This window comes from Streptopelia decaocto, assembly GCF_964273445.1.
Source record: "Streptopelia decaocto genome assembly, chromosome: 20".
NCBI lineage: Eukaryota > Metazoa > Chordata > Aves > Columbiformes > Columbidae > Streptopelia > Streptopelia decaocto.
The window spans coordinates 1,311,753-1,339,745 of NC_138675.1; the positions used below are offsets into that span (position 1 = coordinate 1,311,753).

Below are 27,993 nucleotides of genomic sequence, written 5' to 3' on the forward strand. Positions count from 1 at the left end.
GGGGGCCCTGCACCCCAAAGGCACAGCAGAAAGCAAATGAAGGGCTGGGGACATCCCAAAATGGGCCCGAGTCTGGGGGTGCCATACTGGGGACACTGGGTCTCAAGGGGTGTATAGGGGGCACAGTGAGCACTGCAGGGGCCCCAAAGCACAGGACAGAGCCTGGGGGGCACAACCAGGGCAGGGGGTGTCCAGCCCCGGCTGTGGTGCTGCCAGGAGCCGCCTTGGCCAGAGCCGGCCCTGCCTGACCCCTGTCCCCTCTGTCCCCTCTGTCCCCTCTGCCCACAGCCTGATGTCCCCATGCCGGGGGAGCCCAGGCCCTGTCCCGGGCGGGGGGTCCCGGGGGCTCTGCCTGGGGCTGGACTGGCCGGGGCACCAGGGGCTGTGACACTCGCTCGCTTTCCAAACCCAGCGGCTTCCCGGGCTGAACCAGCCAGAGCAGGATTCCAGCTCCGAGCTGATCCGCACGTTGGGTTGAGTCTCGCAGGGATTTTACAGGCAGGAAAAGCCGCTGCCACGGGGCGTTTGACGGGGCTCTGGGAGCAGCTGTGGGGTCTGTGCAGCTCACGGCACCTGGTGCTGCGGCATTTGCTGGGGGTTCAACAGGAGCCGTGACCAGCGGCTGTGAGCGACACCCTGGAGCCCACGTCCCCCTGTCTGGCCCGTGTGCGCAGGGAGGTGCCGAGCACGGGGACCCCCCCGCCGGCCTCTGCCCCGCAGCGCCTGTGACGTCACTGAGCCGCCCATGACGTCAGCAAACGCGGTCACTATAGCGGGGGCGCTGGCCGGGCCCCGCACACACAGCTGTTGCAGCTGGTGGAGCTGGTGGAGCTGGTGCTACTGGTGCTATTGGTGCTACTGGTGCTACTAGTGGAGCTGGTGCTGCTGGTGGAGCTGGTGCTGCTGGTGCTATTGGTGCTACTGGTGCTACTAGTGGACCTGGTGCTGCCAGTCCTATCGGTTGCTGGTGGTGCAGGTGCTCTCAGTGGAGCTGGTGCTGGTCATACTGGTGAAGCTGGTGCTGCTGGTGCTGCTGGTGCTGGTCGTACTGGTGAAGCTGGTGCTGCTGGTGCTGCTGGTGCTGGTCGTACTGGTGAAGCTGGTGGAGCTGGTGCTGGTCATACTGGTGAAGCTGGTGGAGCTGGTGCTGCTGGTGCTGGTTGTACTGGTGAAGCTGGTGGAGCTGGTGCTGGTCATACTGGTGAAACTGGTGCTGGTTGTACTGGTGAAGCTGGTGGAGCTGCTGCTGGTGCTGCTGGTGAAGCTGGTGGAGCTGGTGCTGCTACTGCAGGTCCTTCCAGTGGTGCTGCTACAGCTGGTGCTGCTGGTGCAGCCCGTGCCGGTGGTTGCTGGTGCAGCTGGTGCAGCTGGTGCTGCTGTAGTCGGTGCTGGTGCAGCAGCGTCCCAGCGCCATGGAAAGGCTCTTGCGGTTCCTGCGGCGCGGGACGGCGCGGGACGGGCGCCCGACCCCCGGGAGCAGCCGTGGCTACGAGTCCCAGCCGTGGGTTCGGGACGAGCTGAGGCTGCGAGGAGCCGCCAACCGGAGCGACAGCGCTGGGCCGCGGGTGAGTAAAACCAGAGATGGTGGGGGGAGTCTTGGCTCTCGGGCTGCATTGCACGCTGATGCAAATCAGACTTTTCCAGGAGCAATGATGTCGAATCCAGAGCTGTAGAAAACTCTTTTAGAACCTGACGTCCAGTTGGTGACAGTTCCTCCTCTGCGAGTACGAAATGCTGCCGCTCTCTCCTCTTTTGAGCTGCTTTCCTGAGCTCTGTCCCTTTGTGTCCTTTGGCTTTGAACAGGCACAAGATGCCAGAGCCCCAAAACCGACGGCGGGTTCGGGTTCGTCGTCTTTCTGCCGGGTCCATGGAAGGTCTCACGCGTCAGAAAGTGCTGAAGTGAAGCAGTTTATCAGAGACCTGGAGCAACAGCTCATCATTGAATTGAACCCGGCTGAGGCGCTGGAAGCCAACAGGCGCTTGGAAGAGGATTTAAACAGAGCCAAAGGAAAAGCTGCTCGGCTGGAAATGGAAGTGACCCTGCTGAAAAAGACCATTGGGAGAAAGACAACGGCATTACAAACCACAGCAGAAGAATTACGGCAGGCCCGGCAGCAGCTTGAGCAGTGCCAGGCTCTGTACGTCCAGGCGGATCAGGAGCGGAAAGACGCCATCCAGAGGGCAGAAGAGCTGCGGGAACAAGTGGCCCAGCTGCGGGGTGAAAACCTTTGGCTCCGCCAGCAGCTGGAGGACGCGCAGGACACGGCCGCCCCGGAGCCCGCGGTGAGTGACGCCTCCCGGGGACACCGCAGAGCAGAGGGGAGGGAGCGCTGGCCAGAGCGACCCGGAGGATGCGGCTCCCGAGGCGCTCGGGGCTTCTATCGACCAGCGGGTAGAAGCTCCGCGCCGGGGCCTCTGTCACTGGGCTTGGTTCTTTGTCCTGGTTGTGTTGGAATTGCGGAAGGTTCTGGCAAGCCTTGACACACGCTTAGAGACACATGTGTGAGCAGAACTGCTCGGGCTTGCCTCGGTTTTCGTTTGTGTAGCAGAAGAACAGCGTAAAGGTTGATACGCAGAGTTGGCCGTGGGGACCCTCACCCCCATCTCTGGAGAAAGCGCTGCAGCCCAACCACAGCACTCGCGTTTGTCGAGGGTCAAGACCCCGGCATGGGTTCGGGCCTACGGCGACGGAGGAAGAAATACGGCCATCCGATGCGGATGATAAACATGCTTCATTTTATTGACACAGAGCGCAAGCTTTTATAACAGTTCTATTAATTATGCCTACTTGTCAAACACCGATTTGATAGCATACGTAATGAGCCCATCCCAACATACATAATGAATCCATCCCCTTGAGTCCATCCCCTTCTGTGGCCCCCCTGGTATGTGAGTTCCCTCGTTATCTCGGAGCTGCCTCCTGGTACTTGTTTATCCAGGCCTTTCTCAGGAGCTGCCTCCTGAGACTGTGAGACTTGTTTATGCAGGCCTTTCCCAGGCAATACCTTCTCACCCACCCTTGCTCAGCTCATGCTAACTTAGGCCTACTCATGCTAACTAGAAGAGATCCTCTCCATAGAGAGGGTCTCATGCCCTTTCTCTCTTGGCCATTCTCCAACACGCGTTGGCATCCGATTCGATTTCAGCGTGATTTTAAGAACCGAGCGAAAGCCCAAAGGCCCAGTCTCAGCATCTGCTGAGAAGAATGTGCTGGAAACAGATCTTCACGAAGAGATGACATGTCCTTAGTTGTCCTCCCTGGCCAAGGATGGCTGGAGATCATCAGCTGAGCAGATGTCGTAGTAGATGAGATTTCTCCACTTTGCAATGACCTTAGAAAAGAGATTTAGCTAGATTAACCTGCAACTGAAAGTAAAAATGCCCGTTTTGCCTTCTCATCTTTATCTTCACACTCCTTTGACTTTGTTTCCTTAGAGAGAAATGGGGCGGCCAGAAGAGACGTCAGTGGCAGCTGGGACACAGCACCACGATGGGCTGAAGGGAGAGAACCCCCACGTGCCAGAGGATTTGGACAAGGTCAAGGCCAAGGTACAGAGAGTCTGTGAAGGTGTTCACAGACCTGAGCTGTTCTTCTCCTTCAGGGACCAGAAGAGAAGAAAATCTTCTGGGAACAGGCGCAGCAGAGATTTGTCTGAGGACGTTCTGAGCTTCAACGTCATTAACAATTGTTTCCGGCTGTTGTCATGGCTGTGACCTCCATCCAAACATCCGATGGGGTTTCACAGAGATTTCAGACCCCTCTGCCTGAGACAGATGTTTTTTCCCCACATCCAGATGTGTGAACTCTCCGCACAGCTGGAGCTGCACTCCCAACTCTCTCTGCAGCTCAAAGCCTCAATCCAGGGGCTGCAAGACCTGGTGGCTCTTGTGCCACATGGCTCGGCCACTGCTGGGGGGACTCGCAGCCCAGCAGCGCTTCATGGACAAGGCTGCGAGCAGCCAAGGGAGGAGCAGCCGGAGCCGAGGAGGAGAGACCTGGATCCCAACGTGCAGAGGTCACGGAGCCTGTGGGACCTGAGCCGCCCCGCACAGCCCGGCCTTTCTGCCAGGGCCGGCGCGGCGCCGGCAGAAGCCGCTGCCCAGAGCCCGCGGGAGCCGCGGCGCAGGCGCTTCTGTCGCCAGGCAAAGACTCTGGGCCAGAGCCGGGGCCGGAGCGGGAGCCCGTCGGGCTCAGGTGAGCAGCTCCGGACGCGGTTCTGCAGTGCTCCGGGGGCAGGGGCGGCCCTTGGGCTGTGCTGGGGAGCCAGAGAGCGCAAGTCTTGTCTGTGCGATCCCTGGGCAGCTGCAGCCAGGGCAGAGACCTCACTGGCTCGTCCTGCAGAGCACAGAGCAGGCGCTGTCAGCTGGGACCCGATGACATGGGCTCTCGCTTCTTCCCTCCCAGGCACCGCTGAGCGTGGGGCTGGATCTGCTGGGGATTCTCCCCAGGTATCTCCTGCTCCTCTGCTGAACGCAGATGACGTCCAGGATCCCCCAGCCAGGGCAACACCGGCCGACCTTGACAATTAGGAAGATAAATTGTCAGAATAGTTAGAAAGCAGGCATTAAACTGGTGAAGGTTCCTTTCCTGTGCCTGTCTGCTGTGCTTTCCATGGCGTCCCCTCCTGGCCCCACAGCGCTGGGCTGAGCCGGGGGCAGCGGCTGGGACAGCAAAGCCCCTGGAGCCCCCCTGCCCGGCTCCCCGGGGCTCGGGGCTGTGGGGCCGCAGGGGCCGGCCCGGCTCTGGGGGGGCTGCCCAGGCCCTGGGCCCCCTCACATGGGGATGCTGGGAGCTGCAGTCCCCCCCTCACAGCACCACTCTCCCAAGAACACTATTTAATACAATGTGACACGCGTGTACATTTGTGACAATATTTGTCTCCTCTGATCCTGCCGTGTTTTCCCATCACCACCCCTCGTGTCCCCAAGCCGGGGGTCCCGGGGGCTCTGCCTGGGGCTGGGCTGGCCGGGGCACCAGGGGCTGTGACACTCGCTCGCTTTCCAAACCCAGCGGCTTCCCGGGCTGAACCAGCCAGAGCAGGATTCCAGCTCCGAGCTGATCCGCACGTTGGGTTGAGTCTCGCAGGGATTTTACAGGCAGGAAAAGCCGCTGCCACGGGGCGTTTGACGGGGCTCTGGGAGCAGCTGTGGGGTCTGTGCAGCTCACGGCACCTGGTGCTGCGGCATTTGCTGGGGGTTCAACAAGAGCCGTGACCAGAGAGTCCACAGGACTACCAGAGCCAGGCCTGCAGGTGTGAACCTGTCAGCCTTGTCATGGGTAGAGCAGGGATACAAGAATCAGAGAATCACAGACCAGTTTGTGTTGAAGGGACCTTCCCAGCTCCCCAGTGCCCCCCCTGCCATGACAGGGACATCTTCACCAGCTCAGGGTGCTCAGAGCCCCGTCCAGCCTGGCCTGGGATGTCTCCAGGGATGGTTCAGCCACCACCTCTCTGGCCAACCTGGGCCAGGCTCTCACCACCCTCAGGGCCAACAATTTCTTCTTCATGTCCAGCCTGAATCTCCCTCCTTTAGTTTAAAACCATCACCCCTTGTCCTATCAGAACAGGCCCTGCTAAAAGTCTGTCCCCATCTTTCTTCTCGGTGTCTTTTAAGTATGAAAAGGCCACACTAAGGTCTCCCCGGAGCTTCTCTTCTTCATCTGAACCCCCCAACTCTCTCACCTGTCCCCCAGCAGAGCTGTTCCAGCCTCGGGTCATTGCTGTGGCTCCTCTGGCCCCTCTCCAGCAGCTCCATGTGTGTCTGTGCTGAGGACGCAGAGCTGGACCAGCACTGCAGGGGTCTCACCAGAGTGGGGCAGAGTGCTCTTTGTGACCCCCAGGCTCTAGGCTGTGGCTCTGGAGACACCCCAGGCCCCAAGCTGTGTCTCTTCCGTCCCCCCAGTGCAATCCGTGTGCATCCCAGCAGTGCCCAGACCCTTTGCCTTCCCCTCAGACCTCGGAGGCTGCAGTTCCCCCCAAGGGTACGGCCAGGAGCTCTGATCCCCCCCGGGAGCACTCGCAGCCCCCCGGTTCCCCACCACGTCCGTCATGGCTCCTGTGGGACCCTGGATGAGGCTCTGAGCCTCTCCTGTCCCCGCAGCTCATGGCACGTCCCCTTCAGCCCCTCCAGGTGCCCCCCCTCCCCTGCCTGGGGGCTCAGGGTCACGTCTGTCCCTCCAGCCACACTGAGATCACGGAAGAATCATTTGGGTTGGAAAAGCCCCTCAAGACCAGCGAGTCCAATCATTACCCAGCCCTGTGATACCGAAAAGTTGGCAAAAAGAGTTTTTAACACAGTTTGGAAAGTATTAAAAAGTAGCACTTTTATTACAGTGCACCGGACGCTCAGAGGATCGATCGCTGCTGTTCTGCCCGTGGGTCTGACAATGTGTCACGGTCGAAGGGACCCGTGAGGATCAGCGAGTCCTGCTCCTCACAGGACTCCTCACCCTGAGCTGTGCGAGCGAGAGCGTCGCCCAGATGCTCCTTGAACGAGGGGGGGTGTTTGGAGCTGCAGCTGAGGGTGCTGGAGAGCAGCTGAATTGACCCTTGGGTTGGGAAGGAAGGGGCTCCAAACACATTGGGATGGTTTTGTGGTGAGGAGGGACTTTGTGGGGAGCGGGAAGCTCGATACGCTCCATCCCTGAGCTGCTGTGCCATGAGAACCTTTGTTAGCACAAGAAAAGGGGTGATGGTTTAAAATGAAAGGAGGGCAGACATGAGGGTGGTGAGAGCCTGGCCCAGGTCCCCAGAGAGGTGGTGGATGAACCATCCCTGGAGACATCCCAGGCCAGGCTGGACGGGGCTCTGAGCAACCTGAGCTGGTGAAGATGTCCCTGCTCATGGCCGGGGGGGCACTGCGGGGGCTGGGAAGGGCCCTTCAACACAAACCATCTGTGATTCTACGATAAAGAGATTATTTTGAGAGTGTTTGCATGACCCAAACAAAGCCTGACACAAAAACTGAGCCCCGAATCACATCAGGTGTCACCCAGAGCTGGGGCAGCAGCATCTTCCTCAGCAGTGGGTAAGGAGAGATGGGGCAACACCTGGGAAGGTCACTTGGACCTGAGTGACCAACTGGAACAAGCAAGGCCCAGGAAGGTGAGTGCCCACCGCAGCCAAGGCCATGCCCGAGGACACCGCTCTGTCACCACCACCAGCCAGGAGTCAGCAGAGCCCAACCGCAAGGGCTCCACCAAGAAGTGCCACCTCCGCCCTTGGGCCCAGGCCCCAAAGTCACAATTCTCCTTCCACACACGGTCCCCAACCCTCACACGTCACCAGCGGAGGAGGAGGCTGTGGCCAGGGTTGCACATGCAACACCTTGAGTGGCACGTAAGGTCACACTTGTCATCTCGGGGAGGTGACCGAGGCATGGGAGGATCTGAGCATCTGTTCCAACCTGGACATCTCTTTCTCCATCTCCTTGCCACCTCAGCTCGTGGCAGAGGAGCGGGTGAGCTCCTGCACAGCTGGGCAACGGGAGGACATCTCAGCAGCTCTGATCCTTCCCTCAGCCCAGCTCTTGGTGGAAAAAGAGGCTGGAGATGTCCTACCAGTCCCATGTGCCACCGAGTCCACCTGGCAAAGCCAAAGGGATGTTTGCTGTGCGGCAGGACACCAAACTTGTCTCAGAGCTACAGCTGAGATCAAGATCGATTGGTTTGATTTTCTCCTCTGCTCTGGCACTGCCCGTTCCTGTCTCACCCTGGGAGCTCATCCCCTCAAATCCAAGGGGAAGGCGCGAGGACTATGGAACCTTCTGAAGAGTTCCGAGAGCCCACACGGCACTTTGGAGGATGCTCTTCCCTGACAAGACAGCTCCCGCTCACCCCGTGGGGTTCGGATCAGCTGGGACAGAGACCAACAGACTCCGGTCACAACAGACCCTTCTGCGCGGGGTTTCCACCACCCTCCCCAGGCCACAGGGTTTCCCAGATACACGCGTTTTAACCAGGGGCAAAATCCAGCCCTGAAATCATCACCGGCACAGTGACGTACACCAGAGCCAGACAGGCAGGACACGTTTTATAGCATTATCACATCTCCCCAAGCACTTTTGCTTTTGCCCCAAGCCCTCTGGGAATCGACTCCACCTGACATCATTTGCCTCTTGCTGCAGCTTTGGCACAAGTCAGAGAAAATAATCACTCAACTACTAGAAAATCCAGTAAGACCGAATGCAGAATTAGTCTCGTTAAAGCACAGAGCAAGTAACGGCGGCATCAGCGTTTCTGTTTATTGGTCCCTGTCCTTGTCCGGCCCGGCAGCGCTCAGGCTCCGCGTGTCCTCATGCAGGGACTTGGCTCAGCGGGTCCTGTGTTGTCACTTGGTGAGGCCCTGGAAATTGGGCTCTGTGCACGGGTGCAGCGCTGCCTGACGGCTCAGCAGCCTGTCCAAGAGGTTAAATTCAGCATCTCGTCTCTCAACGTCCTCTAACGGAATCCAAGACATGTCGTGCTGGAGTTTATAGGCACCGAGAAATTCGTGGGGACTGGTGCCCCATTCCTGGAGGAGAAAGGAGAGATTTGCATCACAGGTCAGCCCAACCTCTGCCCGTGCTGGACAGTCCTACCACAGAATCACAGGATCATTTTGGTTGGAAAAGCCCTTCAAGATCATCAAGTCCAACATTCCCCCACCCCTAGCACTGCCCCATGTCCTGAGAACCTCATGTCTGTCTGTCCAACCCTCCAGGGATGGTGACTCCAGCACTGCCCTGGGCAGCCTGTTCCAATGCCCCACAGCCCTTTGGGGAAGAAATTGTTCCCCACATCCAACTTCAACCTCCCCTGGCGCAACTTGAGGCCGTTTCCTCTGCTCCTGGCGCTTGTTCCTTGGAAGAAGAAAGCAGCCCCCCCCTCGCTCCAACCTCCTTCACCCAGATCAAGTCGCTCAGAGCCCTGTCCAGCCTGACCTTGAACATTCAGCTTCAGAGCTAATGGATGAAACATTTGGCAGCACAGAGGGAGCCCAGAGCTCTCCTGGTCCCAGGTGATGCCTTTGAAACAGTCCCAGCTACATGACCATCCCATTTTCTAACCTAAAAATTAGCTCAGCTTTTAGACCTGAGCCTAAGACCAGGTCAAGCTGCAGTGCTGCTAATGCAGGGGGAGTACAGGATCTCCCCGACCGGCACAGAGCTCCTCGACCTGCCCGGTGCTCTGCTCTGAACCTTCACCCTGTACGTACGGAAATGGGTGGCCAGGGAGGAGGACGCCTCCAAGACCACCCCCACCAAGCTGCAGATAAACCTACTACCTGGACAGTGATCAAGTAGCAGTTGGACAACACCCTCAGACACACGGTGTGAATTTTGGGGTTGTCCTGTGCAGGAACAGGAGTTGGACTTGATGATCCTTGTGGGGCCCTTCAAACCCAGGACATTGTGTGATGCTGTGACTGAAGTCCCTGAGCAGACGGTTCTGCCCGACAGCCAGAGGGGACAGGGACAGCCCAGGGCACATTTGCAGCTCCAGAGAAGGAGCCACAGGGACCGACCGGTAGAATCCAGAGCCAGGCACCAAACGTCTTCTCACCCACCACCCACCAAACCCAAGAGAACATCCCAGTGCGGCTCTCACACCAGCAGAGGAACTCAGACCAGGCACAACCACCAGTTGAGCAGGGGACAACAAGTGCTCCCATCAAGTTGGTGCTTTTGTCTGAGGTCCCAAAGTGCCCAAGCACCAGAAACGTGGGTTTTTTTCCCCTCCCAGCTTCCTCAGGGGCTGTTACCACCCACCTTAGGAGACAGGATGGAGAAGTATCGCTGGCCGCTCTCCCGCCTGTACATGTAGTAAACGTTTCCCGGCTTCTTCACCAGGTTGCAGGCCACGTGGTGCAGATCTGCATCTCTCTTAGCTTCATCCAAGACCTGAGAATCAAATTTAAATTGCCACACTTCAAATAAAATGACAGCGCACTATTGCCTCTCAGCCAATGTCCCAGATACATCGCTTGGCATGAGGCTTTGTCTGCCTTGGTGCACATGCGGCTCCACGTGGCACATCTTCAATGCCCCAGGAAGGAGATGTCCAAAGAGAGAAAGTTTGCTCCGTGTTTCCCCTGTCAGCTGGAGCTCAGAGCTCCTGCACCCCTCAAAGAGGTGGAGATACCACCAAGGACTTCTTCACCACAGCGCCAGGTTCACCATGAGCTGATCACGAGCTGGATTCGTTCCTCGTCTCTGCACAGACCCAGGGGGGTTCCCTGCTGCAACCCCTGGGAAAAGGGGCAGCAAACAAAGGGGAATTCACCCCATGGCTCCGCCAGCTGACGGCTCTGCAGCTCCACCAGTTAACGATGACGTGAGGCAGTGGCGCTGGTGGCAGCGCGCCCGTCGCGGTGACTGGCAGATCCCTTCCCACTCAGGCTCCCAGATTTCACCTCCAAGGGTGACGCCCGAATTGAAGAGGACGACCGAGCCCCGCTGGGCTGGCTGCTGGGGCCACCCGCTCCAGCAAACCAGCTGCGACAAACTGGAAAGCCAAGCCCTTCGTCAGGTAACAGCTCATCCTCTCCCCAGGGCTCAGATTCAGCCAGCATCATCACCCTGCAGTGAGAGGAGGTGTCTGTCCCAAAACCAGAGCTGTCTCTCTGTCCGTCCTGACGCCCCAGCTGCTCCTGCCCAGCCGTCCTCGCTCCTCCGCCTCACCAGAGTCCTCCCTGATGTGCAGAGGACTTGGGGAAAGCACCAAAACCCACGCTGCCCCATCCCCGGCTGATACCAGACAACAAACCCTCCTTATTTTCCCACTGAATCTTCTTTGCTTGGCTCCCGGCCACAATTCACATTCAGGCCACGGCTCCTCCCAAACATCTGGGCAGCTGAGCCAGACCCTGCTGTCCCTCCTGCCCAGCGTGCAGACGCGTTCTCACCTCCCGAGCCTGCTCCTGCAGGTACCGGATCTGCTCGGCGATCACAGTCAGTTTATTGCAGGCGTTTGCTCGGACGAAGTCGTCCGCCTGTGGGGAAGAACGAGGTTTGGTCAGGACGGGGAAGTCGGATCTCGCCTCACCCGTGTGCGCTGGAGCAGCCGTGGCTGTGGACTCGCTGGGGCGTTACTGGGGCTGTGGGGGGTGCAGGAGCTGCCCCATGCGTGGTTGGGGGGCAGCTGTGGCGCCCCTGGGCAGGGGTGACAGCCACAGAGCAGGGACTGTGCCCTGGGACTGTGCCCTGGACATGGTGGGCGGCAGTGGAACATACTGGGAGGCACTGGGGAAGGCTGAGGGTGGTGGGATGCGCTGGGAGGAGGCAGCAGGACTTACAGGGAAGCATTTGGGTGGACACAGAAGCTCTGGGGGACACACTGGTCCAGGACATAGTGCTGGAAGGAGCAGAATGTAGCAGGAGGCACTGGCAGGGTAGCAGAACATACTGGGAGGCACTGGGATGGACTGGGAGGGGCAGAAGGACCCATCGGGAGGAACTGGGGGGGACTGGGAGGCACTGGGATGGAGGAGGAGCCACTGACGGGGGCACAGGACATGTCAGGAGGTGCTGGGATGAACCTGGGGACACTGGGGACGTCCTGCGGGGCAGTGGAATGTACTGGGAAGCAGTGGGGCACACGGGGGTGGACTGAGAGCTCAGGGGGACGTTGTGGGAGCCACTGGGGGCAGCCGGACACGGGGGGCACCGAGGGGCGATGGGAGGTACCGGAGGCACAAACAGCGCAGCCCACGGGGGCGCAGGGGAAGGAACTGGGGGTACTGGGTTATACTGGCGAGGGGGCGGGGGGGTACGGTGGGAGGCACCGCGGGAAGGCGCCGGGGACACCAGAGAGCTGGTGCCGGGGACAGCATGGCCGGCGCCAGCTGAGGAGGCCCCGGAGAGGCCGGGGGCAGCGGGACGGGGAGCAGCGGGACCCCGGCCCGGCCCGGCCCTCACCTGCTGCACCTGCCGGGCCAGGGCCACCAGGTCCGCGGGGTCCCCGGGGCGGCCGGCGCGGCCCGTCCCGCCCTCCACCAGCGCCAGCCCCGCGCTCCCGGGCTCCGCGCCGCCCTCCGCCGCCATCACCGGCCCGCCGCGCCCCGCCCCTTCCTCCCGGCGGGGAGGTGCTTCCGCTGAAGGGCGGGGCCACCGGCGTGGCGGCTGAGGACGCTGATTGGTCGGCGGGCAGGGCGGGGCGGGGCGGGCGGTGTGGCGCGCCGGTGCCCGGTTGGGGGCGGGGTCCCGGTGGGGGCGGGGCGAGCGCGAGGCTCGGCCATGGCGCTGTGGGCGCTGCTGCCGGTGCTCGCGCTGCTGGCGGGAGCGGCGACGTCCCCGGGAGCGGCCCCGGCTGAGCCCCCGCTGCCCGGGCAGCCCCCGGACGCGCTGTTCGCCGCCGGGGCCGAGGCGTACACGCGGGGGGACTGGCCCGCCGTGGTGCTGCACATGGAGCGGGCGCTCCGGGCCCGCGCTGCCGTGCGCTCCCGGTTGGTTCGGTGCCGCCTGCGCTGCGCCAACGCCACGGCGGGACCGGCGGAGGGAACCGAGTCCCAGCTCGAACCGGCGCTCCAGGACCTGCTGTTCTTCCGGGGGCTGCTGCGCCGCGCCGCCTGCCTGCGGGGCTGCGGGCCCGCCGAGCCCTCCCGGTACCGGCTGGGCGAGGAGCTGGAGCGGGAGTTCAGCAAACGCAGCCCCTACAACTACCTCCAAGTCGCTTATTTCAAGGTGCGGGGTCCGGCGGTGGGACCGGGACAGGGGGTGGGTCGGGCCGGGAGCGGCTGTACCGGCAGCGACCCCGGGAAGGGAACGGGGATGTCCCGGTGCGGCGGGAACCGGGACGGGCGGGGTGACCGGAGCGATGGCGGGGGGAACAGAAAGGACCGAGAGAACCGGGCGGGGCCGATCCCGGGCTGGGGTCCTGGAGCCGGGAGGGCTCCGGTTGTCCGGCCCGGTGTGGGGGAGTCGCACGGCGGCCCCGGGCCCTGCCCGTCTCTCCCTGCCCCCCCGCCCAGTGCCACGTCGGAGCTCGCCGGAGCCGCCCCCGTCACCGCCCCATCCCGCCGGCGGGACCCCCTGGTGCCCCGGAAACCGGGTCCCTCCGCACCCCCGGGGGTCCGTGCCGGGGGGGCGCCCGTCTCACCCCCAGCCCCCGTCCCGCCAGATGAACCGGCCGGCGCAGGCGGCAGCGGCCGCTCACACCTTCTTCGTGGCCAACCCCGCGCACCAGGAGATGCGGCAGAACCTGGAGTACTACCAAGCCATGGCCGGCGTCCGCCAGGACGACTTCACCGACCTGGAGGCCAAACCGCACCTGGTGAGACCCCCCTCCCAAAACCCCTGGGAGGTCACAGCGCGGCTGTTGGCTCAGCAAGCATGTGAGATGCCACCTTGGTGCCGGAGGTCTGTCCCCAGCCCATGGGGACACGGCGCCCCGGGTGCTCCATCACCTGGAGCTGAGCCCCCCCCGCCCCAATTTCTCACCCCTCTGCAGAGCGAGTTCCGGCTGGGTGTGCGGTTCTACACGGAGGAGCAGCCGGCTGCTGCCGTCCTGCACCTGGAGAAGGCGCTGGGGGAGTATTTTGTGGCGGACGCCGAGTGCCGCGCGCTCTGCGAGGGACCCTATGACTACGAGGGCTACAACTACCTGGAGTACAACGCGGACCTTTTCCAGGCCATCACGGGTGGGAGCTGCGGGACGATCCTGGGGGGCGATGGTCCCCAAACACCTGGAGGGTGGTGGGTCCCCATAGAGAGCAAACCCCATAGAAGGGAGTGTGGCCAGTAAGTGGCAGGAGGTGTTTGCCCACACTCAGCACTGGGGGTGATGCCTGAGGATCCCCCAAATTCCAGAGGGATGTGGAAAAACAGGGGGGGGACCAGCAGAGGGTCACTGAGACACACAAGGGTGGGGTGTGATGATGGTCACGCCTTCCCCAGACAGCAGCACAGCCCCAGTCCCACAGAGGTGGGTGACCACCATCCTTGGGGGTTTCCACCCCAAAAAAGTTGTCAGCAGGAGGTTGGAGTGGAGACCCCCAAGGTCCTGCCCAGCACCCCTGGGATGACCGCGGGCAGTGACGTGGGGTTTTTCTCCCCCAGACCACTACATGCAGGTGCTGAGCTGCAAGCAGGGCTGTGTGACGGAGTTGGCCTCCGAGCCCGGCCGCGAGAAGCCCTTGGAGGATTTCCTGCCCTCGCACTTCAACTACCTGCAGTTCGCCTACTACAACAGTAAGCAGCTCCGTGCCCCGTCCCCCGGTGGCCACCGGCGCTGGACGTTGTGCTCTGCACACGGAAATCAGAGACTCTTAGAATGGGTTGGGAAGGGACCTTCAAAGCTCATCTAGTCCAAGCCGGGGTGCAGGGATGGGGCAGGTCCATGAGGAACAGTGTGGGCAGCAGGTCAGGGAGGTTGTTCCTCCCCCTCTGCTCTGCCCTGGGGAGGCCCCATCTGCACAACTGGGGCCAGGTCTGGGCTCCCCAGTTTCAGAAGGACAAGGAATTACTGGAGAGAGTCCAGCGAGAGCTACAGAGATGCTGAGGGCTCTGGAGCATCTTTGTGATGAGGAGACACTGAGAGAGCTGGGGCTGTTGAGCTGGAGAAGAGAAGCTGAGAGGGATCTGATCAATGGATCAATATCTCAGGGTGGGTGTCAGAGGATGGACCAGACTCTGTTCATGGTGCCCAACGCCAGGGTGAGGGGCAACGGGCACAGACTGAAACACAGGAGGCTCCATGTGAACATGAGCAGAAACTTGTTTGCTGGGAGGTGCCAGAGCCTGGCCCAGGCTGCCCAGAGCGGGTGTGGAGTCTCCTTCTCTGAGACATTCAAACCCCCTGGACCCACCTGTGTGATCTGCTCTGTGACCCTGCGCTGGCAGGGCTGGGCTGGGGATCTGCAGAGCTCCTGCAGCCCAGCCAGCCTGGGCTTCTGGGATTCTGTGACGTCTTGCACTGCATCAAGTTGCTCAAAGCCCCATCCAACCTGACCTTGAATGCTTCCAGTGATGAGGCATCCGCAGCTTCTCTGGGCAGGTATTCCAGTGTCTCACCACCCTCAGCATAAAAAGTTCCCTCCTTTTGGCCATCCCAAACCTGCCCTCTTTAAAACCATTGCCCCTTGTCCTGCCACTGCAAGCCTTGATGAAAAGTTGTCCCCATCTTTCTTGGAAGCCCCCATTGTATACAGAAAGTCTACAAAGTCTCCCTGGAACCTTCTCATCTCCAGGCTCAACAACCCCCACTCTCAGCCTTTCTTCACAGAGCAGTTCCAGCCATCTGGCTATTTCCATGGCCTCCTCTGGCCCCTCTCCAGCAGCTCCATGTGTGTCTGTGCTGAGGACCCAGAGCTGGACCAGCACTGCAGGGGGTCTCACCAGAGCGGGGCAGAGGGGCAGAATCCCCCCAAACCTGCTGCCCACGGGGCTGGGGATGCAGCCCAGGGCACCATTGGCTTCTGGGCTGCAGGTGCACTTTGCCAGTTCATGTCCAATTTTCCATCCACCAGCACCCCCAAGTCCTTCTCCCACAGCTGCTCCAAACCCCTCCACTCCCAGTCACTGGTGATGCTGGTGCAGGACCTTCCACTTGACCTTATTGATCTTCAAGAGGTTCACACAGGGATGCTCCTCCAGCCTAAACTTTTCTGTGCAAATTTCTCCAAAAGCAGGGAAAAAAAGAATCTATAAAGTCCAAGAAGATGGAAAGGCTGTGATCCTGGAGACTAAAGTAGGTCAGGGTGCTTCAGTGGCTGAAAATTGCGGGTTAGCCTGGGAATGGTTGGGTCTTGCTGTCTATAAATGGACTTCAAGATGTTTGCCAAGCCAGAAAACTGCCCAAACAGCCACCCCGATGTCTGCCGACATGATTTTTGGAGGCAGGAGAGCTCATTGGACTCTTAATTTTGCCTTTGTGGGAGCAGATGTCTCTGCTCCAGGGTATCTGCCCTACATGGGAGACCCTTTGAAGAACAAGGACTTGCTCTCTTGTTTCTCCTCCTTCTCCATGTTCGCTCTGTGTCTGGTTTTCCTGGACGTGCCAGAACAAGCTCGTTTCTCTTCGCAGATGGGAATTACGAAAAAGCCATCGAGTGCGCCAAGACGTATTTGCTCTTCTTCCCAAACGACGAGGTGATGAAGCAGAACTTGGCCTATTACACCGCGGTCCTGGGGGAGAAGCTGGCAGGAGCCATCCAGCCCCGAGAGGTGAGTCACCGGTGGACCAGCCGCTGCAGGGACATCCTGTCCCCTCCTGGGGCTCAGAACCTGTGCAGAGGTTTTTGGCTCTGCTTGCGATGGCTCTGCTCCGGTCCAGCCACCCTTTGGTGACAAGAGGGAGAGGAACAGGTGGACACAGAATCACACAGAATCGACTGGGTTGGAAAAGCCCTCAGAGATCATCGAGTCCAACCCTTGGTCCAACTCTAGTCTGTTTATTAGATCATGGCACTAAGTGCCTTGTCCAACCTGAGTTTAAAAACCTCCAGGGCTGGTGAGTCCAGCACCTCCCTGGGCAGCCATTCCAATCCTGACCACTCTCTCTGCACAGAATTGCTTTCTCATCTCCAGCCTCAATTTCCCCTGGCAGAGTTGAAGCCCATGGCCCCTTGTCCTATTGCTGATGCCTGGGAGAAGAGCCCAATCCCCCCCTGGCTGGAACTGCCCTTCAGGTAGTTCTAGAGAGTGCTGAGGTCAGCTCTGAGCCTCCTCTTCTCCAGACTAAACAAGCCCAGCTCCCTCAGCCTCTCCCCATAGGGCTTGTGTTCCAGTCCCTTCCCCAGTCTTGTTGCTCTTCTCTGGACCCGCTCCAGCACTTCAATCTCTTTCCTGAGCTGAGGGGCCCAGAACTGACCACAACACTCCAGGTGTGGCCTCCCCAGTGCAGAGCACAGGGGAAGGGTCACTGCCCTTGTCCTGCTGACCACGCTATTTTTGATACACAAGACCCAACAAGCTGGAGAGCAGCTGAGAGACTGCAAAATATCTCCAGGAAAATACCTTTGGCCAAGTGAAGGTTTGATGGCTTCCAGGAACAGAGCAGCTCTTGTGGGAGAGGTCTGCGAGAGGCAGATGGACACACTCGGTAGGAGGCCCTGAGCCCATCTCTGCTCCAGGCTTCTACAGCTGAAGGGAAATTGCTTAAAAAAGGGATCTGGCCTTAAAATAGCTGGGTCAGGTGCTGCCTGGGATGTGGGAGATGGGGCTGGAGGTGTCTGCCCCACGTCAGGGAGAGCAGGGAAGGGAATCGGCTTCTCAAGAGCTTCCTGCAGGAGGGACATGCCTGTGCCTGGGTTGCCCCAGGGCTCATCCCCAGGGACAGGGATGTTCTTGCAGGATGGGGGAGCCAGAGGGGCCAGGGCTGGAGGGAGGAGCATGGGAGCGATGTCACCCTGCACCCTCCTGCCCTCGCTGGGGCCTTTTGGAGCCCCTGGCCGTCCCCTCAGCCCGTCCATCTGTCCCTCTCCACAGGAGATCCAGGCGTACCGCCAGCGGAGCCTCATGGAGAAGGAGCTGCTCTTCTTCAGCTACGACGTCTTCGGCATCCCCTTCGTGGACCCGGTGGGTGGTGCTGGGCCAGGCTGGATGGTGGCCGGATGGCAAGGGACGAGGGGTCTGCGTCCCAGACCCTCCTCCAGCTCCTGATGATTTTGTTCTTCTGGCTGCAGGACACGTGGACACCTGAAGAGGTGATACCGAAAAGGCTGCGAGAGAAACAAAAGTGAGTGGTCTCCCAGGCTGATGGCCAAGCCCACCCAATGGGGGGACCAACGGGACAGAGCCACGGAGGGTTTTGGTGTTGGGGCTGGGGGGCGCTGCTGGAGGGCAGAACTTTGCTCCTCGTGGACCCTCGGAGTGATGGGGATGGGCAGGTCATCCCGAGGACCTCAGGGTGAGGGATGCGTTGAGGTGACGCTCTCCAGCCTTGGGCTTTGTCACCGGCCCCTGGAGACAACTTGTCCTGCCCTTGTCCTGGTGCCCCTCATTCCCGACGTGGGGACAGTGGGGTGGAGCTGATGGCTGCCACACGGCCAGGGCGGAGCGGGAGACGGCGGCGCGCATCTCGGAGGAGATCGGCAACCTCATGAAGGAGATCGAGACGCTGGTGGAGGAGAAGGCCAAGGAGTCTGCCGATATGAGCAAGTTCATCCGAGAAGGTGCAGAGGGCTGGGGGGTGAGGTGGGATGGGGACCTCCGTGTCCCGGCTGCCAGCTCGCTGTCCCTCCGTGTGGGTGGTGGCAGGACCATGGCTTCCAGGGTTGGTGGCACCCATCCCTGTGTCCTCATGACCCCGTTTGTGCCACAGGTGGCCCCTTGGTGTACAAAGGGGCCAGTGTCACCATGAACTCCAAAGCCCTGAACGGCTCGCAGCGTGTCGTGGTGGACGGAGTACTTTCCGACGAGGAGTGCCGGGAGCTGCAGAGACTCACCAACGTAGGATGGGGCCGGGGATGCTGAAGGGTCCCACCCAGCTGCTCAGACCAGTAACACCAGTTGGGTTTTGCAGGCGGCCGCCTCAGCCGGGGACGGCTATCGTGGGAAGACATCTCCTCACACCCCCAGCGAGACCTTCTACGGCGTGACTGTCCTCAAGGCCCTCAAGGTCAGGGTGGCTCTGGGGTGGGGGAGGGCAGGCTGTTGAAGATGGGCAGCTGCCCAGGCTGAGCCCGTGTCCCTCTGTCCCCTGCAGCTGGGCCAGGAGGGCAAGGTGCCCCTGCGGAGCGCCCACCTCTACTACAACGTGACGGAGAAGGTGCGGCGCATGATGGAGTCCTACTTCCGCCTGGAGGTCCCGCTCCACTTCTCCTACTCGCACCTGGTGTGCCGCACGGCCATCGACGGTGAGCGCGGCCCGGGGGAGCACAACCCCGGAGATCAGGTCTCCTTCAGCCTCTTGTCCTGTCTGCGGCCCCTCCACCAGATCTGGGCTTGGACCTTTCCTTGGAGACCTCCTTGCTGCTCCATAACCTGCTCCTCCCCAGCCGGGGGTGTGGGAGCTCGTCCCTAAGCCTGCTTTGGGAAGATGGGCAGCTCTGGTGGTGCCTCCAGTGGGGCTGATGGCTTCATGCCACACAAGATTTCAGCGTTTGGGACAGGCTGTGTGTGGAGGGCCATGGAGATGCCACAGTGTACAAGTCAGTGGAGTTTGCACCACCCAAATGGCCTCTCATGGTCCTCGCTCCAGCGAGTGGGGGGGCTTTAGGCTGCAGGTGACTTTCTTGTCACCTCCAAGCACACGGTGCTTGGGGACAGACCCCAGTTCTGCAGAGACACAGGGATCCTGACGTGGTGGGGCTTGTTCCACCCTAGAGAAGCAAGAAGGCCGGAGTGACAACAGCCACGAGGTGCATGTGGACAACTGCATCCTCAACGCCGAGGCCCTGGTGTGCTTGAAGGAACCTCCAGCCTACACCTTCCGGGATTACAGGTACCCGTGGTGGCCACCAGCCAGAGCTTCCCCACTTGAGGGCACCATGGCTTGGTGGCACCTGGGCTGGGAGGACAACCCAACCTGGGCTCCCTTGCTGTGGTGTTGGGGGAGCTCCCAGTTGCTGGAGCTGTGGCCTGGGGTGCCGGTCGTCATCTCTGCTTGTCCCCCGCGTCCTCCAGTGCCATCCTCTACCTCAACGGGGACTTTGAAGGAGGAGCTTTCTACTTCACGGAGCTGGATGCCAAGACTGAGACCGTAAGTAGCTCAGCTGCTTGAGGATCCACTCGAGGCCCCGACACCGAACCCGGCTCCTGCCTGCTGTCCCCATCCCCAGGGACAGTCCCTGTGCCACTGCAAGGCGTGAAGCTGGGTTGGGGGCCACCAGCTCCCCCCCTGTCCCAGCGGGTCCCCCTGACGGGCTGTCCCGTCCCCGGCAGGCGCAGGTCCAGCCGCAGTGCGGCCGCGCCGTGGGCTTCTCGTCGGGCTCGGAGAACCCGCACGGGGTGAAGGCCGTGACCAAGGGCCAGCGCTGCGCCATCGCCCTCTGGTTCACGCTGGACCCCCGGCACAGCGAGCGGGTGAGTCAGCTCCCCCCGGCGGGCGGGTTTTGGGGGCACAGCGCCCGTGCTCATCCCATGGGTCTGCCCCGCAGGAGCGCGTGCAGGCAGACGACCTGGTGAAGATGCTTTTTGGGGCAGAAGAGGGGGATTCGCTGCAGGAGCCGGAGCAGGAGACGCCGGTTGCTGTTACGGTGGGGAAGGACGAGCTGTGACGTCCCATGGGGACCAGGATGTCCCTGCTGGGACCAGTGACACCAGCGTCGTGGCTCCAGGTTGCTCAGCAATGGGGCTGCCAGAAAGCACCCCCCGCCCCCAACCACCATGGGGTGGGAATTGGGGGTTGCCCCACACCCCCCTGCAGCACCCGCTGTCCCCTGTGGAGCTGCCACTTGAGCTGGGGGTATCACAGAGACTCTGGGGGTGACATGGGGGACAGGGGCGGGATGAGGACCCGGTGCCACAGTAGCAGACACGTGCCTTTCCGCTCAGCCGAGCCTGCAGCTATTTAAGTGCCTTCTGCAGAAAATGGGTGAATAAAAGTGGGTTTTTTCTAAGCTGTTGTTTGCTGAGCAGGGGCTGGAGGCTGGTGACCTGGTCACCTGCTGTGGGGACATGTCCTTCCCTCCTTGCAACCATTTACTCGAGGGTTTTGCAGCCGTGCGACCCCAGGAAGGCGTTTTTTGGGACAAGGGGGACTTTTCAGGAGCCAAGTGGGTTCAGCGGGCACTGGAGGATTTTTGGTGGGGGCAACACAACCCCCAGCTCAACCCGCAGCGTCCCCTGGACCCCGCGCCAGCAGCGTGGGCAGGGACCTGCGGCTGCGGGGGGAGGGAACCGTCCTTGAACAAGAAGGACATTGAGCGCGGTGGCACCCGGGACAGGGCTGGGAATTGTGTCCGGCCGAGCCATTACCATAACGATCCGGGGAATGTGAGTAAATAAATCCTGCCCCACGCGCGCAGCCCCAAACCCCCGTCATATTTGGCGAGGTTGTATGGCAGGTCCTGTTCAGCATGGGGGTGGCAGGAGGGGGTCCCAGTGGGGTCGGTGTCCCCAGGGTGGATGGATGGATGGACGGTCCCGCCACCCCCGGCGCCCGACCCCACGCGTGAGCCGCCTGCTGATGAGGCGGGTTAACGATTGCCAGGGCCTGGGGCTGCCGCTCGCTCGGTGGCACCGGGGGGTGGCACCGTGTCCCCCGCACCCCGCGGGGGCGACGCCGCTGTCAATGGCGGCTCTTGTTGGTGGCGCGGTGGCATGTTGGGTCAGCCCTGGGACACGACCCCCTTCCCCGCTCCGCTGCCCAGTTCCTAGAGCCACCCCAGGGCTCTGCGGCTGGAGGGGGGTCCCGACCCCCAGCAGGCACGTGGGGGGTCACGGATGGGGTGGGGGCTCAATGCCCCAGCCCCCTCCCCCTAGCACCCCCATTTTTCTCATCTTGTCACTTGTCCCCATCTCCCTCAACACAAATCCCACCCCCAGGACCAAAATAACCCCCATGCTCTAAATCTCCCCCCACAAGACCCAGTTCTCCCCCCACAAGACCCAGTTCTCCCCCTGAGGACTCGAATTTTCACCCTCTGTCCCAAAATCACCCCCCACTAGACCCAAATCTTCTCCCAGGCCCTAAATCTTCTCCTCTAGACTCAAATCTGTCCCATCCCAAGCCCCAAATCTTCTCCAGACCCCAATCTCACCCCCCGACACCAAATCTTTTCCCCCACCCAGAACCAAATTTTCCCCCCACCCTCAAATCTTATCACCCCCCCCAGGACCCAAGTCCCATCACAGGCCCCAGATGTTCCCCCAGACCCAAATCTCCTTCTCCAGACCCTAAATGTTTTGCCCCCCCAGCCCTAAATCACACCCCTGGCCCCCAAAATTTCCCTCCAGTACCCAAATACCCCAGTACCCACCCAGCCATGCGCCCTGAGAGGACCCTGAGGGAGAATGGGGGGGTGAGATTGGGGACCAAGGGGTTGGATTTGGGTCTGGGGGGGACATTTGGGTACTGGGGGGAAATTTTGGGGCCAGGGCAGGGTAAGATTTGAGGGTAGAGGGGAAGATATGGGTCTGGTGAGGGGTGGGAAATTTGGGGCTGGGGGAGATTTGGGTCTGGAGGGGACATTTGGGTACTGGGGGGAAATTTTGGGGGCCAGGGTGGGATTTGGGGCTGGGGGGGCTACGATATGAGACTGTGGGGAATAATTTGGTCTGGTGGCGGGGGGAAATTTGGGGTTGGGGGGAGATTTGGGTCTGGAGGAGATTTGGTCTGAGGGGGGAGATTTGGGTTTGGGGGATTTGGGTCTGGAGGGGACATTTGGGTACTGGGGGGGGCCAGATTTTGGGGATGGGGCAAGATTTGAGGCTAGAGGGGAAGATTTGGGTCTGGTGGGGGGGGGAAATTTGGGGTTGAGGGAGATTTGAGTCTGGGGGATTTGGGTCTGGAGGAGACATTTGGGTACTGGGGGGAAATTTTGGGGACTGGGGGGGTTATGATATGAGGCTGTGGGGAATAATTGGGTCTGGTGGGGGGGAAATTTGGGTCTGGAGGAGATTGGGTCTGAGGGGGGAGATTTGGGTCTGGTGGGGACATTTGGGTACTGGGGGGGGGGAGATTTTAGGGCTGGGGTGGGGTCGGGGGGGGGCGTGGGCCGGTGAGCGGGGGGCGTGGTTGGGTGGGGACGGGGGGCGTGGCCCGGTGGGTGTGGGCGTGGCTGGGTGGGCGTTGTCGGGGGGCGTGGCCCGGTGGGTGGGGGCGTGGTCAGGCGGGGCGTGGCCGCGGCCGTGCTCGGCGCGGCGATGGGCGGCGGGCTGCGGGAGCTGAGCGGGTACCTGGCGGCGCTGGGCGGGTGGGTGGCGGCGCTGGCGGCCGCGGCGCTGCCGCAGTGGAGACAGAGCTCGTACGCCGGGGACGCCATCATCACGGCCGTGGGGCTCCACGAGGGGCTGTGGATGAGCTGCGCCGCGCAGAGCACCGGGCAGGTCCAGTGCCGCCTGCACGACTCGCTGCTGTCGCTCGACGGTGCGTACGGGGAGGGGGGAACCGCTTCTTTCCGTGGGATGGGATCCTCCTGCCGTGGGTCGGAGATCCCCGTGGGCTGGAGTCAGTCCCCAGTGGGGCTGACCCCCTCTGTGGGTTTGACCCCCACCCATAAAGGTGCCGCTGTATGAGTTTGACCTCCCCCATATGGGTCTGAGCTGCTCTCATGGGTTTGAACCCCCCCCATGTGGGTCTGAGCCCCTCCTATGGGTTTGACCTCCCCCCATAATAGTCTGAGTTGCTCTCATGGGTTTGAACCCCCCCATGTGGGTCTGAGCCCCTCCTATGGGTTTGACCTCCCCCCATATGGGTCTGAGCTGCTCTCATGGGTTTGACCCCCCCCATAATGGTCTGAGCTGCTCTCATGTGTTTGACCCCCCCCCCATAATGGTCTGAGCTGCTCTCATAGGTTTGACCCCCCGCCATAAGGGTCTGAGCCCCTCTTACAGATTTGACCAGCCCCATATGGGTCTGAGCCCCTCTGTGTGTTTGAACTGCCCCCCCAACAGGTGCTCCCACTCATAAAGGTGCCCTGGTATGGATTTGATCCCCCCATATGGGTCTGAGCCCTCTGTATGGGTTTGACCCCCCCCAACAGGTCTGTACCCTCTCCCTGCCTGGGTGCCCCCATGGGTCTGAGCTCCCCTGGCCCCTCCACTGATCAGAGCCACAATGTGGGTCCAAGCTCCCCCCCAACCCTGTGGGTCTGAGCCCCTCTTGTCCCCAAACCCCCCTGGATCTGAGCTCCTCTTGTCCCCATGGGTTTGAGCCCCTTCGTGTGTCCGAGACCCCCCCCAGCACCTGTGGGCATCACGTTTGGGGACTGACAGCGCCCCATGGGGACATGGCAGCCCCTGGGGCTGTACATCACCCCCGTGACATTCGGGGACTGTGGTGTCGCTGTGGGCAAAGTGTTTCCCAGCCGGGAAATCCCGCTGAGGATGAGTGTGGCCGGGAGGAAGGTCGGGGAGGCACAGGGAGCGGGGCCCGAGTTGAGCTGAGCTGAGGTGTCCCCACCAGCCACGGGGAAGAGGTGACACGGGGAAGAGGTGGCACGGGCGCCCGCAGCGGGGACAGGGTTAAGGGCGGGTTCATCCCCGCGCGGGACAGGACGCGGTGACCTTGCTGGAGAGCGCGGCCGTGGCCGAGAGCGCAGGCTGGCGAGCGGCTCCTCTCCCCCCGCAGTTCACATCCAGACCTCCCGGGCTCTCATGGTGATCTCTCTGCTCTTGGGTTTCTTCGGCATCATTGTGAGCGTGGTGGGCATGAAATGCACCAAGGTGGGTGAAGAGGATCCTGTCACCAAGAGCCGCATCGCTGTTGCCGGTGGTGTCCTCTTCGTCCTGTCCGGTAAGGCAGCTCCAGCCATCGCACCTCTCATGCAAAAGACCTTTTAAAAGCAGTTTGGTGGAAGAAGGGAATGGGTTGATGTTGCTGGTATTCAAGGTTTGGTGTCTAGTTGAAGATGTCCCTGCTCGCAGCAGGGGGTTGGACCAGATGACCTTAAAGGTCCCTTCCAACCCAAACCGTTCCATGGTTCCATGTCCAGGTCTCTGCACGTTGGCTGCTGTGTCCTTGTACGCAACGCAGGTGACCTACGAGTTCTTCAGGGAGAGCGCCGTGCCCGTCAACGCCAGGTAAGAGCTGGGGATGCTCTTGATCTGTGACCCGGCCCGTCCCTGTGTGTCCCACAGCACCTTCCCAGCTGGTTTTGGCACACGTGGGGTCGCAGGCAGATGTGCCGGGAACTGGGGTGAGACCCGTGTCCCCCCGTGGCGGAACATCTCCCCGATCATCATCCACGGTCGGTACCACCCAGGACTTTGTGCTGGCACAGAGCAGGGGCTGACGTGGAGTTCCAGCCCAAGGGAGAGTTAAACATGGGGAAAACTCATAGCTGGATCCACCCATCGTGAAAGATCATAGAATCACGGGATGGTTTGTGCTGAAGGGACTGTCCCAGCTCCCCAGTGCCCCCCCTGCCATGACAGGGACATCTTCACCAGCTCAGGGTGCTCAGAGCCCCGTCCAGCCTGGCCTGGGATGTCTCAGGGATGGTTCATCCACCACCTCTCTGGGTACCTGGGCCAGGCTCTCACCACCCTCAGGGCAACAATTCCTTCCTCATGTCCAGCCTGAACCTCCCTCCTTTAGTTTAAAACCATCACCCCTTGTCCTATCACAACAGGCCCTGCTCAAAAGTCTGTCCCCATCTTTCTTCTTGGCCCCTCTTAAGTCCAGAAAGACCTTAAAAAAGTTGGTGTTGGCAAAAGAGAAGCCCCAACGTGTGCCACCCGTCCCCCTGTCAAGTATCCCAGCATCCGTGTGCCCGTCTCCACTCGCAGCTCTGCCTGTTCCGCGCCCTCTCTCCGCAGGTACGAGTTCGGCTCCGCTCTGTTCGTGGGCTGGGGCGCCGCCAGCCTCACGCTGCTGGGGGGGTCCCTCCTGTGCTGCTCCTGCCCCGCCGAGGAGCGCCGAGCCCAGCAGTACTACCGGCAGGCGCCGCCGTCCACGGCCCGCGAGTACGTCTGACCCCAGCCCCCCGCCGCCAGCGCCCCCCCGAAAACCAGCCAGACCCCGGTGCCCCCATTGCGCTCCCTGGATGCCCCGCGAGACCCTTTTCCTCCGCATCCTCCAGCTTTCAGCGCCCTTTTCAGCGCTGAATTCTTTCCTTTTATTCGGGTGGTAGCTCCCGTATCCGTCATTGCTGGGTGCCCCCACTGGGCGGTCGCCCCCCCCGGGTGGCCAGACTGTGGGTGTCTGGACCATGGCCGTCCCGCACGTGGGTGCTGCGGAGCGTCCTGGCGATGCCGGTGCCGGGGGGGGCAACGCCAGTGTTGGGGGGGTGATGTCGGTGCCGGGGGGGCAATGCCAGTGCCATGGGGCCGATGCCGGTGCCAGGGGGGCAATGCCGGGGGGGCAATGCCAGTGCCGGGGGGGCAATGCTGGTGCCACAGGGGCGATGCCAATGCCGTGGGGGCGATGCCGGTGTCGGGGGGGGCGATGCCGGTGTCGGGGGGGGCGATACCAGTGTCGGGGGGGCAATACCAGTGTCGGGGGGGCGATGCCGGTGCCGCGGGGGTGATGCCGGTGCTGGGGTGGTAATGCCGGTGCCACAGGGGCAATGCTGGTGCCGGGGGGGGCGATGCTGGTGCCGGGGGGGCATGCGGCACAGAAGCACTTTGTGCTGTGACCCCCCCATCCCGTTTTTGGGAGCAAAGCAGGCTCTTGCTTTTCCATCAGACCCAGCCCGGGGCCGCGGTGTCCCCGCACCCCGCTTTTGTCACAGGGACGCCGTCGGGGTGCAAACGTTCCCCTGCTTCATTGCTACCCAAAAGCAACATGTTTTTAATGTTATGTTGAGTTCCTGACCCGAGCGCGGGTGCTGGGGCTCCAGCTGAGCTCTGCCAGCTCCAATCTGCCCCGGGCTGATTTCTCACCAGGCACAAGTATGTGGCCTTGTTAACCAGAGGAATAAAATGGTGTTGGGCAAATTAAAGCCGGCAAAAAGGGGTTTTGAACACAAAGCTGCGGTTTGTTTGCATTTTTGGTGCCCAGCGCCGCAGTTGTTTCGGGCCGCGGATGGACAGACCTGTGAATTTTGATGCCTCCCCGCTGCGTCCAAATCCCTCTTGCCCGACAGGATCCCCTGGAGCGGGCGGTGAAGCATCAAACGCCAACGTGCTAATTGCCTCCACCCCCCCACCTGGGCTGAGCGCTGTGCCAGCGCCAGCACTCCCATTTCATCCATAAATCCCCCCCAAGCCCCCGTATCTCCATCCATCCATCCATCCATCCATCCATCCATCCATCCCTCCGTTCCTCCATCCATCCATCCGTCCATCCATCCATCTATCTATCCGTCCCTCCATCCGTCCCTCCATCTATTCATCCGACCCTCCATCCATCCCTCCATCCATCCCTCCATCCATCCTTCCGTCCATCCATCCGTCCGTCTCTCCCTCCATCCATCCATCTGTCTGTCCCTCCATCCGTCCCTCCCTCCCTCCATCCGTCCCTCCCTCCATCCATCCATCCATCTGTCCCTCCATCCATCCATCCATCCGTCCCTCCATCCGTCCCTCCATCTATTCATCCGACCCTCTATCCATCCCTCCATCCATCCTTCCCTCCCTCCATCCGTCCGTCTCTCCCTCCATCCATCCGTCTGTCCCTCCATCCATCCATCCGTCCCTCCATCCATCCGTCCGTCCCTCCATCCATCCATCCGTCTCTCCCTCCCTCCATCCGTCCATCTCTCCCTCCATCCGTCCATCTCTCCCTCCATCAATCCGTCTGTCCCTCCATCCATCCATTCGTCCCTCCGTCCAACCATCCGTCCCTCCATATATCCGTCCCTCCATCCATCTGTCCCTCCCTCCATCCATCTGTCCCTCCCTCCATCCATCCGTCTGTCTGTTCATCCATCCGTCTGTCCCTCCATCCATCCATCCCTCCATCCATCCATCCTCGCTGCATGTGCTATGCCAGCTCACCCGCAAGAAAACAGCGGAAACGATCCAAAGAGCACTATTCTATTTTCATTATTATTTTATCTTTTTTAATCCCGATTTGCTGAAGCAGCTCTATGTTTATCTATTTTATTTTGCTCTCTTTTACGTTATTTTACTCCGTCTTCTTGTATTCCCATGCCCTGCTTTGGGTCCTGGTCCATGCTGGAGGGCAAGCGATGCTGTTTTGCCCCGGGGGGGTGATTTCTCTCTCTCTCGCGGGTCTAACAGCCCTTTCTCTCTCTTTAAATCGCAGACCCCCTGTCAAAGTGTCTCCTTCACCCATCAGGGGCGAGCAGTGCTTGTAGTCGGGCTCACCCAGCAGGCGCTGACCCCGACTTCTGGGGTTCCCCCAAACACCAAAAGCTCCCGCAGTGACGATTGAAAAGGAAACTCATGCATTTTTATACCAAGAGCACAGTGTTGCGTAGAAGAACGTTTTTACTCTTTTAATATAGAATCGCATTAACTTTTCTATGGGGTGCGTGGCCGCGGGGGTGGGACCGGTTGGGA

The 27,993-nt window shown here is 61.0% G+C and overlaps 3 protein-coding genes across 3 annotated transcripts; 2 read left to right on the forward strand and 1 right to left on the reverse strand.

Annotated features, from left to right (window-relative positions):
* Positions 1–8,046: 8,046 nt before the first annotated feature.
* Positions 8,047–12,046, reverse strand: LOC309448327 (uncharacterized protein C1orf50). The gene is made up of 4 exons (XM_082069773.1): positions 11,899–12,046; positions 10,887–10,973; positions 9,751–9,882; positions 8,047–8,513 (listed from the first exon to the last, which is right to left on the reverse strand). Exons 1-4 carry the CDS (start codon positions 12,022–12,024, stop codon positions 8,331–8,333), a joined length of 528 nt encoding a protein of 175 aa, XP_081925899.1. The 5' UTR covers positions 12,025–12,046; the 3' UTR covers positions 8,047–8,330.
* A 144-nt stretch (positions 12,047–12,190) lies between these two features.
* P3H1 (prolyl 3-hydroxylase 1) lies at positions 12,191–20,480 on the forward strand. Its single transcript, XM_082069873.1, has 15 exons — positions 12,191–12,663; positions 13,100–13,252; positions 13,430–13,619; positions 14,038–14,169; positions 16,004–16,143; positions 17,407–17,496; positions 17,604–17,656; positions 17,971–18,092; positions 18,242–18,369; positions 18,443–18,538; positions 18,626–18,776; positions 19,246–19,363; positions 19,546–19,621; positions 19,804–19,944; positions 20,019–20,480. Exons 1-15 carry the CDS (start codon positions 12,217–12,219, stop codon positions 20,136–20,138), a joined length of 2,157 nt encoding a protein of 718 aa, XP_081925999.1. The 5' UTR covers positions 12,191–12,216; the 3' UTR covers positions 20,139–20,480.
* A 2,248-nt stretch (positions 20,481–22,728) lies between these two features.
* On the forward strand, positions 22,729–27,986 carry CLDN19 (claudin 19; the record flags this gene model as incomplete). Its single annotated transcript, XM_082070023.1, has 5 exons — positions 22,729–22,951; positions 24,155–24,319; positions 24,519–24,606; positions 25,345–25,491; positions 27,737–27,986. 5 exons carry the CDS (start codon positions 22,729–22,731, stop codon positions 27,786–27,788), a joined length of 675 nt encoding a protein of 224 aa, XP_081926149.1. The 3' UTR covers positions 27,789–27,986.
* Between the last annotated feature and the right edge of the window lie 7 nt (positions 27,987–27,993).